The sequence below is a fragment of the Opisthorchis viverrini genome (assembly GCF_000715545.1).
Source record: "Opisthorchis viverrini unplaced genomic scaffold opera_v5_345, whole genome shotgun sequence".
Lineage (NCBI taxonomy): Eukaryota > Metazoa > Platyhelminthes > Trematoda > Opisthorchiida > Opisthorchiidae > Opisthorchis > Opisthorchis viverrini.
Genome location: NW_008752001.1, coordinates 50,978 through 65,612, shown reverse-complemented (window position 1 = coordinate 65,612; position 14,635 = coordinate 50,978). Strand labels below are relative to the sequence as shown.

At 44.1% G+C, this 14,635-nt stretch overlaps 1 protein-coding gene across 1 annotated transcript; it reads right to left on the bottom strand.

Annotated features, from left to right (window-relative positions):
- Window positions 1-6,526: 6,526 nt before the first annotated feature.
- T265_15078 (hypothetical protein) lies at window positions 6,527-8,935 on the bottom strand (the record flags this gene model as incomplete). Its single annotated transcript, XM_009176496.1, has 1 exon — window positions 6,527-8,935. A coding segment is annotated over one exon (2,409 nt), but the record flags the coding sequence as incomplete, so codon positions are not given.
- Between the last annotated feature and the right edge of the window lie 5,700 nt (window positions 8,936-14,635).

The window sequence follows — 14,635 nt, the reverse complement described above, 5'->3', positions numbered from 1 at the left end:
TCAAACGGAATAACCGAAACCCAGTAAAACAACACCCTTTTAAAAAAACTGGTGGAAATGAATGCAGTCTAATGGAAATTTAGATTCCTTGGTAAAATCCTTTGAAACGAATGTCCGAGGCGCGCATCTTCTATCAACTGGTCTATGGCCAGCTGAATAATGGAGCTAAAAATTTCCGAAATTTCGCCTCTGAGACAACTTTCACCTAGGTTTGGAAAACTTATCTGAGACGCGACGGAAGACCACAAGACGCGTGGGCCAATCAGAGGTGGTCCAATCACTTCACTGAAGCCACGAACACATGGACTGGCGCAGGTTGCGCGTGAATCTTAGTTAAATAGGCTTTGTGAAACATTAGCGTACGTGCTTGTCCACCCGTAACCATCGGGAACTGAGCGACGTTTATCCTGTTCTTTAATGGCTGCCCCGTCCGAAGATGACATCCTAGGGATGGCAAAATCATTGGCCGCAAACTTACATCTCCAGTGTTACTTGCCATTTGCAAGTAAAGCTTGAAGGATATAACAGATGACACCAATGATTCATGATAAGTATATATATATATATATAACCATTTTAACCGTAGAATGCTATGGAGTAAAACGTAGGCCATATGAGGTGGCCAGATTTCTAGCAGGTATCCCCACCACTTGCCGGCAAGTCAGCCACACACATTCAAGATTCGTATGACTTTGCTAAAAAAGTAGTTAAGTTTCAGTTAGAGCTAGACGAAGTTCTGGTTAGCTTTGATGTCAACTCCATCTACACCAACGTCCCTAAAACGGACTCTGTGGAAGTAGCGAGAAGGATTCTATTGACAAAAACAACGCTGCAAGAACGGACACAACTCTCCATAAGTGAAATAGTTGAAGACCTAAAAGTATGCCTAAACCTCGAGCCATTTCCTTAAAACTCAGTTATGTATATATTATATACAAGGTCTATCGATATGATCAACAATATCTCCGATATTGGCTAACACGTAAATGGAAGATATTAGGCAGAAAGCTTTAAACGAATTCGAGTGTCCGCCAAGGGCTTTCTGGCATTACATAGATGACAAGTTCTTTGTGATGTAAAGGGATAAGGTAAACGAAGTATTTCGATATCTTAAGACGTTGCAGCCCCACATCAAGTTTAGCATGGAGCTAGAGTTCACATCGGGTACACTACCTTTCCCTGACTGCGTGACACACAAAAGTGGTGAAAAATTGAGGACCGCCATTTACCGGGAATCATTAGATAGTGCTACGTTTCTAAACTACTCCTCAGCACCCCCGAAAGCAGTATATGCTAGTATAGTTTCAACGATGTTTAGGAGGGTGATAGCACTGTGCACAGAGGAACTCGCCCGAAGAAGAGCACAACTTGAGTTAAAAAGATAGCGGATACCCAGTGAGTTTTATTAAGCGGTAACTAAGACGGGTATTGATGCCAACCCCAAAGGCCCAACAATTAGTGAATCGGAACAGCAGCCATTCCTTACAAAACAGGGACATTTGAAGTCATTAGAAGGGCACTGAATAGAGCTAACATTGGAGTAGTATTCCAGAAGGGAAAGACTTTACTCTCGGTGTTGGTGCCGTTGAAGGATCGCCTTCCAGTTGATAGAACTAGGAACTGTGTATACAAAATAAAACGTAGCGACTGTACAAAGGTTTTTATAGGTCAGACAGCCATGGAATTGCACACCAGAATCGGTTAGCATAAACGTTCCATTAACAGACCACCGAGAAACGTGGACGAAAATCAAGCGCTAGTCAAAGATTCGGCAATTGCAGGCCATTCACTAGACGTGGCACAGGATGGATTTGGAAAATATGGACATGGATTCACACCACAGCGACTGGTGTCCGAGGCAATGGGAATCCCCAAGAATCCCAGCGTGAATAGAACAGAGGGCGTAGAACTGGCAAGCGTGAGGAGAGTGGTTTCAGATAAGCCAAAATGACATGAGACGGTGTGCAGTTGTCAGCTGAATGATCTGGGTCTACAAGTGCAAAATCCAAGCAGACTTAGATCCAGTCCATCCATCCCCTACCTTAAACTAATTGTTTCGGCACCTCTCGATGAACACAGTCGAGAAAAATCTGTGAATGACTCCTAAAGGAAAAGCTAGGCCAGAAAATCCGGGTTCAACATGAGGACAACTCCCCTCTAACCAATCTGTCGTAAATTCTAGTCATTCTTACCAACCAACAAACATGAACATCGGACCGACACCCAGCACTGATCAAGTCGGCTAGTCATGAGAAACCTCACGGATTGGTTCCATGATCGCCTTAAAACTCGATCAGCCTGCTTACTCACTTGTATCAAAAGCGAAACTTCGCCCAGCAATAAATCCACAGATTGTTTACCAAGCCCCTCTGAAACGATGACTACCCAATCTGTCCCAAACATTTTCCAGTTGACTGATAAACCAAACTGGTTTGCAAAAAAATTGGTTTTGTGAGAGACTCACCTGGAACCTAGCTGGATCCCTATGTTTTAATGTTTCCAGGCAACTGAATGTGCTACACCAGACCGCCTCATGTTTCAGTTGCTACGATATTCGAGATATCGCGATACAGTATATATTCGTAATGCACTACTCATAAGGTTGCTGAAATTTCTTCGACACCCCACGACAAGTTTCACTCTTCTTGGGGCTTCTCAGGTGAACGCAGTTCCTGAGTTTTCGTCAACCTCATGTACTACTTGAAGCCAAATTGCACGAAATTGGCGAAATACACTCATTTGCAAACTACTTTGGTTCTGCGAGCAACTCATCTGGAACCCAGCTGAATCTCTGGTTTGTGATGTCAACTGAATGTGCTGCACTGTTTGTACTGGAATGCATCCACCCGGTTGATTGTCGGGATCTTCTGGCAATGGTAAGGTGGGTAGATACCGATTCTTTTTGGAGGTTCAGTCCTGCAGGTAGACTTATGCTGCAAACGCCGAGAAGTAATGTTTGGCTACCCGATCACTTTCGGGCATAACCAGCGATGCATATCTCACGAAGCTCCAGGAAAATTTAAAACCGAAGTTTTTGTTTAGTACCTGAGCTCCACATGCCTCGGTATTGGAGGGCTGATAGGTGGTGTGGTTGATTCAGACAGGATGTAGAGCCATCCACATTTCGGCCGTACATTTCACATCACGTGGTTATGCGTTCAATGTCACTTTGGCGTTCTCTTTTGGCTGCTAGCTTTCTACGCCTATTTACACCCGGGGAGCTCAGTTCAGTCGGGCCAATCCACTAGGAGACTTACAGCCATCATTGCGCCGGGAAGGATTTCAGTGGATTTCTGTGGAGCAAGCGCGAGGGAATAAGACCACTGGGCCATCAGTTAGCCAGTGTAATTCCCACTTGAACTTCGTGTGCTTACCGAGTGAATCGGATGCTTTCAATCTGATAGACGACAGAGCATGACGTTCATGTTTCCAGAAAGCAAGAAATTATGAACGGCGTCCCAGTGAAGAAAATATTTCTTGTCCACCGGAATACGTTTTCTTCTTGGAACCATCGTAAATTTTGAGGGGAAAGAGCACGCCAGGACCTGACAGTACTTTTATTAGCATTCAGGACGAGCAACCTTTATTCTGTTCTCCCGGTGAACATTTCTGTTGAGAACTGATGGTTAACTTGGAAAATAGCAATGTCCAAATCAGCTATGTGGTGCACATTGTACAGAAAGCATAATTTCTCCATTTACTTTGATTTTACACTCCGAACCCTGGTAAAAACTTTGCTGTCTGATGTGTGGTGACGGTATGGTTAGACCCCAATATAGCGGTACCCTTTCAGAAAATATTGAACAGACCTGTCACTACAATAAGCCGTTTCTTCTTTGAAAATGCTCACCCATAGTAAAACTCACAAATAGGGAAAACCCTTATTGCGCCAAGAGAATCCTTAGGAATGCTAACATTCGTTATAAGAACGTGGTCGCCAAACTAAACTTCTGGAAAGTGTGAAAACTCCACCTCGCTGTGGTGAGATCTGCCAGAATCCCCACTCACTCACTCATCAGACGTAAACCTTGTTGTATTGTCAGTCTAGTGACCCATTTGAACATACTTAATTCCCAGAAAATTCGCTGCTCCCAAAATATTTCAGTGTGTTTGGACTCAGGCGCATAGACGTGCAGTCACACTGCAGAGACGTGTACAGGTAGGAGACATCATCAGATCCCGCAGTCCAAACGTTTGTGATGTGGTCGGCACAATCACCTAGCTGGCAACACCATCATTACACTTCTGTTGCCCCGTCTATTGTTTTTGTTGAAACATTTTTTGTATCTTGTAGAACACCTGCTTTTCTGTGATGGCTACGCTTGCAACGTAGAGCTGGCCCAAAATTGAGCATGCCTTTGGAAATTAGGGACAGTCATTCGTTTCACATTACCTCTTTAGGAGTATTCCGTGGAATGACAGCAAAGCAATGACGTTGTTGTGTCTCTTAAGTAACGGTCACTTGCTATGGTTCATTCGTCAAAAGAGCCTACTATTGTAAGCCAAGCGAAATCGATTCTCGTGCTACTATGAGAATTAGAACATCTATTCGATTGTTTATTTTACTTGGTTTGCTCATTGAAGGTCCACTGCGAGCTTATCAAATCGGACAGCATGTGTCTTTAACTGCGGGTATCGTGCAATGGCCATACATTTGTCATGTAGTTTGTTGCCCACACGAAAGACAGCCTGGCAGTACATGACCTTTGAAGGGCGTTGCTTAAAAGGATATCTGATTATAGAACTTGAGCCCATTTGGTCAACTTATCCAAGTTGAGATAGTGCCATTGTTCAGAGAATGAATAAATAAGGCTTTAAAGTGCAGCAACGACACAGTTGTCATCTGTTGGGTGTCTCGCTACGACGTGACATCAAGTAGAAAGGTTCATCTAGGCTACGAGACGCGGAAACTCAGATTGTGACGATCGATTGAGCCGTATGGTGAGCACACACTGCTATGCTTCACTACCCGTAGTTTAACGGCACAACAGATTTGACATGACAAAGTTGCAGAAAACCTTCAGCTCAAATCCCTTCGAACCACGCAGCCCGTCACGATATGCTTACAACTGGTGAATGGTCCACGTTCACATTCCAGGTGGACAGCATAGATTACAGCGGAGAATCAATAAAATCCCAACATAAATTCTGAGTTCGTGGCCCAGCGTCTTCAAGATCTCTGTGCTAGTTATAATACTACCAATTTACTACTAACCCGATGGCTTACCTATTCTTCACATACAAACCACCCACTTCATCGTTATCCGTGTACCTGGATTCAAGTAAGGGACCTATGGCAAACACCTTTATTCGAGAGGTAAAACGTACTTTCATTTATGTTATTCCAGCCGGAAAATTGGCTGGGGTTTAATTCGTCCTTTAATTATAACTTTTTTACTGACGTCAACAACCACCGGTTAATCGCGGTCACGAACACTTCTTCCGTTGATGCGATTTTCGTTGCAGTCAATCGACGTGTTTACGACCGCACGGACACGAACACTTCTTTCGTTGATACATATGAGTAAAATCGTGCGATTTTGGTTGCAGTCAATCGACGTGTTTACGACCGCATCCGCTTACTCTTCTGGGGTGTGTCGGTGCTCAGGAAGACTGTTCCTTCTGTTCCAGCCTGACTAGGAGTTGTAATACGCACAACTTTGACTACATGCGACCATTTGCTCCACAGATCTCTCTACACTACCATTTATGACTTTACCACTCTCCACTCTGCCCTGGCCTAAAGGCAGACTGATAGTAATCCTTTTAGGCTGCTGAGAATTCCCCGGAATCACTTTACTTCATGGCCGGGCGGAGAGACAGACTTGCTAATGAGGTAATTCTCCCCTACGACTAAGGCGCTAGCTCTACCTCAGGTGACACAGTGAGCTCCCATCCAGTAAACTCAAGCCCCTCTGATATAGCCGTGGTTAGACACCACAAAAAGATCACATTCTTCGTCAACTTCGCGTTCAAAACAAAACGTACATGCACTTGTCACCTGGTTGACAACTTTTTATTGGATATCAAGTCTCAATTCAATGGTAGTCGTAGTGTTTATCAGTTGTGATATCCAACAACATGCACAGACAGGAGAGACGTTTTTGTTACAACGTACCGTGGACAAACGAAAATGGATAAGTTTATCGGTAGACACAAAGAAGTGTTGTTGGTATGATGCAGTTTGCTATCCCATTTGATTAGTTTCGCGGAATATCTGTACGTTCGAACCACTGCTGCGTTTCGGACAAAACCACCTATTCTCTGCATAGGTGGATATCCATGTAGTTGTTCCACAGCACGTTACACTCTCAGTTGACAGCTGGTCAGTAAATCATCTCCACATGTTTTGAAACTTAACTGGTATGCGGTGTGTTCTGAAGACCTCTCCACAACGGGTAGATGAGGTTGTATGGATAGACTGAAGCAGGAACACATACAGACCAAGATGTTGCGAACTCAGTAACGGACAGTAAGTGAGGAATGGTTGTAGAGTCAAGTAGTATGTGTTGTTTTGGCTACATTATGCGGGCGAAGTTGGTGCGGATGTTGAAGGCAAGGGACCGAGGCTAGTTCCGGAGAGAAAATCTCCCAAAGGTGAACCTGTCTGACTCTTTCCTCTCTTTGTTCGATGTCGTTTTGGTCGGGATGTATCTATGGTATCAAGGCTATTCATCAGTGTGTAGTTTTTAATTTCGTTAGCACCTGACTCAGTAAGTAAGGTTTCTGATCCTAGAGCTGGGAGTGGCTGTTGTCCCAGATCGAGTATGTCAACATGGCTTCCTTTTCGACTTTTCCGGAAAAGTCTTCGCGATTCTGTTCCATGTCGACTGGCATTCTTCGGCTCCAAAGCACGCAGCTGTCTGACTGGGATGATGGGTGTTGGGGGAGTTAGGCCGGGTTCACCCAGGGATGAGTCCGGAACCAGGAGAGAAGCAAATGAGGAAACACTGGTCACGGCATCATTATTTAAATCTTCGTGATCTACATTTCCGGCTGAGTTGGAAGACTCTATTTCTCTTACGGATTTCGTCACTGGCTCGGTACTGATGCTGGTTTTTGAAGAACGATGCAGCGCCGCTTCAAGAATGTCTTTTGTTCGACCCAAGAGACGAGATTTCAAGTTGCCCGTACGAGGCATATGTTGTTCACCACTGTCCCCGGCAGCCGTAGAGGCGGAAGTGGATCTGAGCTCTTCAAGATTAGGGATTTTTTCGGGCGTTAGGGGCTTTCTTTCGTGCTTGCGGCGGTGAGTAGTTTCTGCTTCTCGATTTCTGTGCTCGTCAACAGTACTCTTAGGACGATGTCTCTTCGTATTTACAAGCCTTTCTGGTCGCTCCACACTAGTAGCTCTTCGCCTCATCTTAGTCTTGGAGATCCTGATGGGCGAGTTATTATCCCTTTCTTCCCCTTTTTGTGGTTTACTTCTTGGACGAGACTTTGCACGGCGGACCCGGTTCTTTGGTATAGGGGTGGTTGTTTCAGATCTGGTTTCAGTTGCTGTTAATTTATCCCCTGTGTCTCCAACCGAACTGACTAAACCAGAACTTTCAGATACATTATTACGGTTGGCAGACCGGGAACCTTCTCTGGCGCGGCTTTTTACCACCGATATTTTCGATCTGACCTCTTTCAACAAGGCATCGAGCTCCTCCTGGTCTACCTTTTTCTTGTTTAACACCTTATTCTCCACCACTCGTGCGGGCGCATCACTTGCGACGCTTATAGCTTTGTTATTGTTCATTTCATCCATTGGGTTGTCCAAAACAGACGGTGTTGCTAGATCCCGTCCGCGTCGACCAGGTCGAACGGGAGTGACGGCGTCTCTCTGGGTGTCACGGTCAAATCCTTCACGAGTCTGCGAGCGATGTCGGACTGGTGATATAGTACTAAATTCCTGATTATCTTCAGCGTTATTCTGGGCTGTTCCTTTTGGAGTTCCAGGCTTTTTGTTGCCCGTTAGATTGCCACCACCCTCGGCAAGTTCAAAGAAGTGCCGGCTGTCCACAAAGCTGGGGTCTACCTTGACTAGACTACCAACCAGACGGTCGTTTTCTTCTTCCAACATATCCATATTTTGTTTCGTGGTGTGAACATCGCGAAGAATCTTATCTTTCGTCTTTTGTTGTTCATCCAGACGTTCATGAAAGCGTTGTTCAAGTGTCTTTTGCAACTCGACTTTCGACTGTAAGAATCGCACAGATTCGGCCAGTACACCGAGTACAGTTTGGGCTCTTGTGTAGATTTCTTTCAATCGGTCCCCGATGTCACCTGCTCTGCGCACCAAATCAAACTCTGGTCGCTCAGACCAGAAGAAGATCCTATCTATCAAACCAATATTCTCAGTTACCAAAGGCATACAGTAGTTGCATACTTGTCCCAAAACCAGGCTGAAGTGAAGTTGGAGATAGAACAGATCGCGATAGTAATCAAGTAATGGCTTCACCTTCGACCTCACTTCTTGGTGTATTTCAGCCATGGCTAATGCGATGTTATCGATCATGTGAGTTGGCGGACGAGTTTCGGATACACCGCCTGCTCCTGCTCCTCGTTGAGCCAGCATATTTTTCCGCATCTGAGGTGAACGAACGAGAGCCATGTGGCGTGCACTACCGCCTGTCTCCAGTGATCCAAAACCCAATCCCGCAAGGTGATCGGCCAGAAGTTCATTATGACGCAGTCGGGCATTTAATTGTGACTCGGCATCCTGCAGCTCCATTTTAAGTTCAGAAATTTCGTCTTCACCCATCTGAAGTTGTTCTTGCACAAACTCCTTTGTGATAAGTCGATTTTGTTCGTTGACCAGTCGTCGATACTCTTCCAGATGTTTGTAGCACACAAGGAATACATCTTTGGTCTGCAAGATAAGGCGTAATTCTCCCTGTATATTGTTCGGATATGTTGGCAGTTGATCGCTTATGGCGCCCAGACTCATTGTTGTATTTGTCACTGGAGTTTTCTCAGTGAAATGGACACAATTCTATTTGGTAGTATGTATCGGTTCTGATATGAATTTACAGTAATCCACTAAGGGAACATACGGAAAAATTGGTTCGTACGTGGATGCACTATATGGTTGAGCGATTCTGCCTGTACGCCTTGTTCTTAAGCCTAAAAATGGCAGTGAGTTTACCTCACTTACAAAACTAAATTTACCGCTCCAGGTCCGGTTGTAGGTAAGTAAATTTGAACGAAGGACAGTCTGTGGTTGGATCGATGCGGTAATCGATCGAGTCGAGTTGAACCGGGCAGATCGCTAATATGGGGACTCGGTAAGCGTGTTATTATCAGCTGACCAAAGCTTGACGAACCTTCGCGAGTATTTTTTTCCAATCTATCTATGATGTAAAATAAATGCTAGATAAAGAATACCATTTCTCAAGTAGATGAAGTTTCACCATCCAAAGTTTGACGCTTTGCTTTTCTAATTAGATTCTAGTAATTCGGTACAAAGGATGCTCAGTGAGGACCCAGCATGTACTACAATGCTTATAGCATGTTGGACTGGTGTATAGTCTTGATACCAAATGGTACTGCCTTCCTGTTTACGGAGGGCGCATACGCTCTTATCGTCTAAATTAGGGAGTTCAAACAAAGTACACGATGCAAACATAGTCCGTGAACACAGGAGAACTTATCTTACTGCGCGTGACACCTATGGACAAAAGGTAAGTTGTGGACATCCTCGGGGTTTTCTTTGTTCGGCCACAAATTATGGATCTAAATGTATTTTCAAAGTGAGTTCATAACAAACTTTGTTCATACGCATGGAAACGAGTTTGACACAGACCGCCTGACCAATCTTGAATTAATCGTTATTGAATGAATATGATATACCTATGCCCGTTTGCAGTGACTCGTCCCAGCACTAATGAATTTTCACTTTGTGATATATTCTGGTGTGATATTTTGGCATAGGTATATGGTCTTTTGAATAAACGGCTGGTACCCTGAAACTGACTTTTTACTGCCTATGCAGAGATTATGTGAATAGTTGGAGATGTGATTAAGTCAAGGGTGCTTCAATGGATGGCATTTGCGATGCATACAAAGTCCAGTGCCCGTGAATACATAGCATTGTTTTCTTTTGTATGTTCAACTGGACATTATCATATAGAATAAAGCAAGTAGCAGGAAGCTCCGGTAAACATTATAGTTCAATTTACTTGTGAGAAGCACCATCTTCCGCCTCAAATCTAAGGGCTTGAAGGATGGTTTCAGTATCGTAATGACGAAGCATTAATAATAACGCCATCCATTTTTATACCATTATGCTTCAGCGGGCTGGTGGCTATCAACTGACACTGGTGTGTCTAGTTTGTTGATTTCACTCCCTCAAACTTACGTTGACATCAGTGACTTGAGCGCAGTAGTACACTCGATCCCACTGAAAGTGATCCTGGCTAACTGCACCTCAGAGGTCGTTCAGCGGTCAATTCTTGGCAATAATGCGGGCCTTCCACCGTACAGAGCACCTCTGTTCTGTGCTCTATTTTGGTGTGTGCATGATATTCACTTCCTTCATGCTAATCTAAGCAGCAATACTGTTGGTTTACACAGGCCGACAGGTGATGGAACTAATGGAAATGAGTAATTTCCATTTCTTCCATCGATTGAAGGTTTCCCTTCCGGGCAAAATATACCTTTGGGGTGAGAGGTTGGGGGTCTCAAAAGGTGCCGAAATGAGACAATGTTGATTGGTGGTCCAATTCTCCCGGTGTTTGGATCAGTTGATGAGTGCTCCCTGATTTCGTCTTATTTTTTGCTTTGCAGGATTTTGATGAGACAAGCGATTGAAGTTTAGGCATGCATTTCCAACATTACTTTTCAGCTGGCACACAGCGCATGTTTGTAAAGATAGGAAAAAGCCTATGCCGAGCTAATGCATTCATGAACTGGGTGCCCAATCAAGTTTCACCTACTCCCACTTCTTCGTTTCGTCCCTGTCTTATACAGATTACGCCCACTGTTATCATAATTAGCCTCCAGACAGCCAGAGTGGGTAGTCTGAAGAATCTCTCGGGTGATAACGACTGCCATATAATATGGCACATTGGGACCTGACCTGAAACTAGGCAGACGTAGGTGGGCCAGATAAAAGCCTGGAAACTTCATTGCCTATTTCTCACCATTAAGGGAGGGGTTGAGCGATAGAAGGTTGGTCCTGATAGGCTTCCTATTGGTGATTTATAATTTACTAATGTATCCAGTTCCAAGAAGTTTACTTATTATGCAGGTGTGGAAAACGTGGAATGTTTTTATAAACTGGGTGGAAGTGAATGTTTTATGGCCATCTGTTTAGTCTCACCAATTGTGTTTTGACAAAGGGCTGGGGTCGTGTCAACTCGGTCGCTTTCACGAGAAGTCCCTTTCCGGAGAAAACGACCACAACCCAAACTGAAATAGTAAACTGGATGGTAAGTGGGTGAAGTGTCATTTTCTGGAGTAGTTTGTTGCGTCTCATTAGCAGTTCAAGATATTGTGTTAATGCCAACCAGACGTTCGCAAGCTGGTTGCCGATTTCGACGAACAAATCAACAGCCACCTGGTCGAATGACCGGTAGTGGATTGGTAAAGCTTTCATTGGCAGCATTTACTTGTGTCTTCTGAATTCGGCTCTATTACCTGATGCATCTGCATTTGAAAGCATGCCTTCAGAGATCTCGAGTGGCATTCAATTGCAAGAACGTGTGTTTATCATGTGATTACTACGGAGAAATCGGGAGCGTTTTTCGTGAAACTATAGCTTTCTCGATGTTGTATCTTTATTGGTGATGTTTCCAGTCCCTGTACGAACTTCAGCTGTTTCATTTTTGGTTTGTTTTTTTGTGGGCCGATTTTAAAAGTGATGAGAATCCTGCATCGTAGTCTCGCTATCATTGGTTCCAACTTACTTCAATACGTGGGCACTCAGAAATGATGCGATTAAAATTTGATTTTCACGGGAGACTCAACTGAATCTCTCGTTTATGATTTCCTCCAACTGATTGTGCTGCCTTTATGAAAATATATTGCGATATCTCGAATATCGTGCCAACTGAATCATGAGGCGGCCTGTGTGCAGCACACTCAGTCGTAAATATCATATCGTGGAAACCAAATTGATTTGCAAATGAGTGTTTGTCTCGAGAACAGTCCAATTTGGGTTCAAGTAGAACATAAGGTTGACGGAAACTTGGAGACTGCGCCTACCTGATGAGCCCCAAGAAGGGCGAAACCGGTTGTGGGCTGTCGAAGGGTTTTCAGCAACCTTGTGAGTAGTTTCCTTTATGAAAATGCGATCAAAAGTTTTCCAAGGAGGGAGTGAACTTGTAAATCTTCAGTACTCGTAATAAACCACGCCGTGAACCTCTAAACCATCCTGACTGTTTTGAAAATTGTGTATGCCGTTGTGGTCAATTGGTTTCTGGCTCACACAACACTTTCTCAAGACTTTCTGACGGGCTTGGAAAATAATAGGTAGTTTTTAACTGGGGAAAGTCTTGACGCAAAATTTTTGTCAGACCAAGTGAACAGGTCACCATTTGGGTGAAGTTTCAAGGCTAACGGAGAACCAGTCAGTAAGTCCTCTTCGGATTAGCGTACTAGATCAGTGTTGAATGTCAGTCAAAGTGTCTTGTCCGTTAATGTGGTTACCTGAATATTACGGTTGATGTGTTGGGGGAATCTCAAATCATTTTTGATCGGGTTTATTTCCTTTATCTTCCGGTTCAAGGTGCTTCAATTGATGGTTCATCTTGGTAAGTTTTGTTGGTCTGTGTGGGCTTGTGAATGCCATGACAGTTTAGTTGCGGGGGGGGGTGAGAATAAATGGAATATTTGGTCGGTCGGTCTGGATCATGCATTTCAGATTTTAGCAACTTCTCTTAGTGGCTGGTTTTTCTGATAACCGGACACCACCGCGTGACAGCTCGACTGATCTGAACCCTTTCTCCACAAGCTTGCTAGTTCTACGCATTCTTTTCTGATTACGTTGGGATTCTAGACAATTTCCACCGCCTCGGTCATCAGTCTTTGTGGCGTAAAGCTCAGTCCTCTCCTCAAAACGTCGACATTTTTGTAAATATATTTTATGTCTTGTTTCCGACGCATGACTCACCCTTGTTGAGTCTTTCAGTAATGTTTGACACTAGGCTCTTCTCAGTTGCCTGTTTATTATTTGTCCTGCTCTTCGTTTCCCCCACCATTTGTCGTGTATAGACCTTCATGCAGCCATTGCATGTAATTTTGTTGATACAGTCCCTGGTTCTGTTCACCTGGAGGTGATCCTTCGATCGCACCAGTGCAGGGAGCAGACTGTTTACCTTCTGGATTCTAATCTTAGTTTAACCTTGTTCAGAAACCTTTAAACGATTAACGACGTCCGCGTTGTATACGGAATAATTCATCCACTTTTGGGTTTCGACACTGGTGCCAACCTCCTTTGTAAACGAGGCGTAATAGGGCTAGCCGGATATCCACTACCCAGAAGTTGGTTAATCACTTCATTTTGGGCTGCTCTCAAATCAACTGCTTCTGTGCACAGGGCCCCTGCTCTGTTAAATACTGATGAGGCAAAACTGGTGAATAGTAAGTTTCGATGGACAGACGAGTAGTTCAAAATCTCCCCAATGTCAGTTAGTCTCATAATCTTCCCCGGACCTTATGTGACACGCAATCCAAGAGGGGTAGTGTGCCAAAAGGTCACTCTATATCCAAACGTTTTTGAAGTGATTCTCAGAGCTAACTATTGTCAGGGCAGTCATCATCATCATCAACGACAGCATGACATCAGTGCTCAACACCAATGCTTCACTGCCGTACAGCCATGACTTATTTGAAAGCCTTATTGTAAAGAAAAGAATAAAGGTGGATGGGGGAGGGACTTAGTGCTAGCTTAACACAATCATTCCGAGGTGCCTACACCTCCAGAAATTCACTCAGGCAATCTGGACAGAAACTGACAACAAGAACGCCACTGACATCGGGTGCCAGCCATATCTTGTAGTGTCTCCAACCAGGCACAGCGAGGATCACGCGGTCCCCATCCTGGAAGAAGAAATCATGCCATCGACCGGGTCGCCTTAATCCCCGAATGCAGCAGGATGGGGAAACGAAATCAGACAGTAACTTGGTTCTGACACCATAGCCTGTTTTAGTGGCGCGCTCGCCCAGTCGTATAATAGCACTTCGTACTTTGAGGGTGAGAGACGCAATTCGAAACGCATGGTAACATCACTTAGGTTATTTGGTGTGTTTCTTATCTGAATGGAAACTGAAAGAAGTAGCGCAACATTGGCCAAATATTCAGCAGTTGTTGAAGTTGAATAAGACCCAGGTTGTCCACCAATCCTAAGGTAAGGGTCGATTTGGTTTACGAGTTGGCACTCAACAAACATGAGAGAGGTGAGCATTAAATTTGCTCCCGTTGCGTTGTTCTTGAAAGTAAGCTTATCGCGCTAAACTGTGACAAGCTAGAAATAAGTGTCATTACAGTAACCCACACTGTTGAGAAAATAATTGTGGATCTCAAAAAAGTGAAAAGATCTGAAAATCATTGAAAATCTTGCTGTCGATGATGATGATGATGATGATGATGATGATGATGATGATGATGATGATGATGATGATGATGATGATGATGATGATGATGATG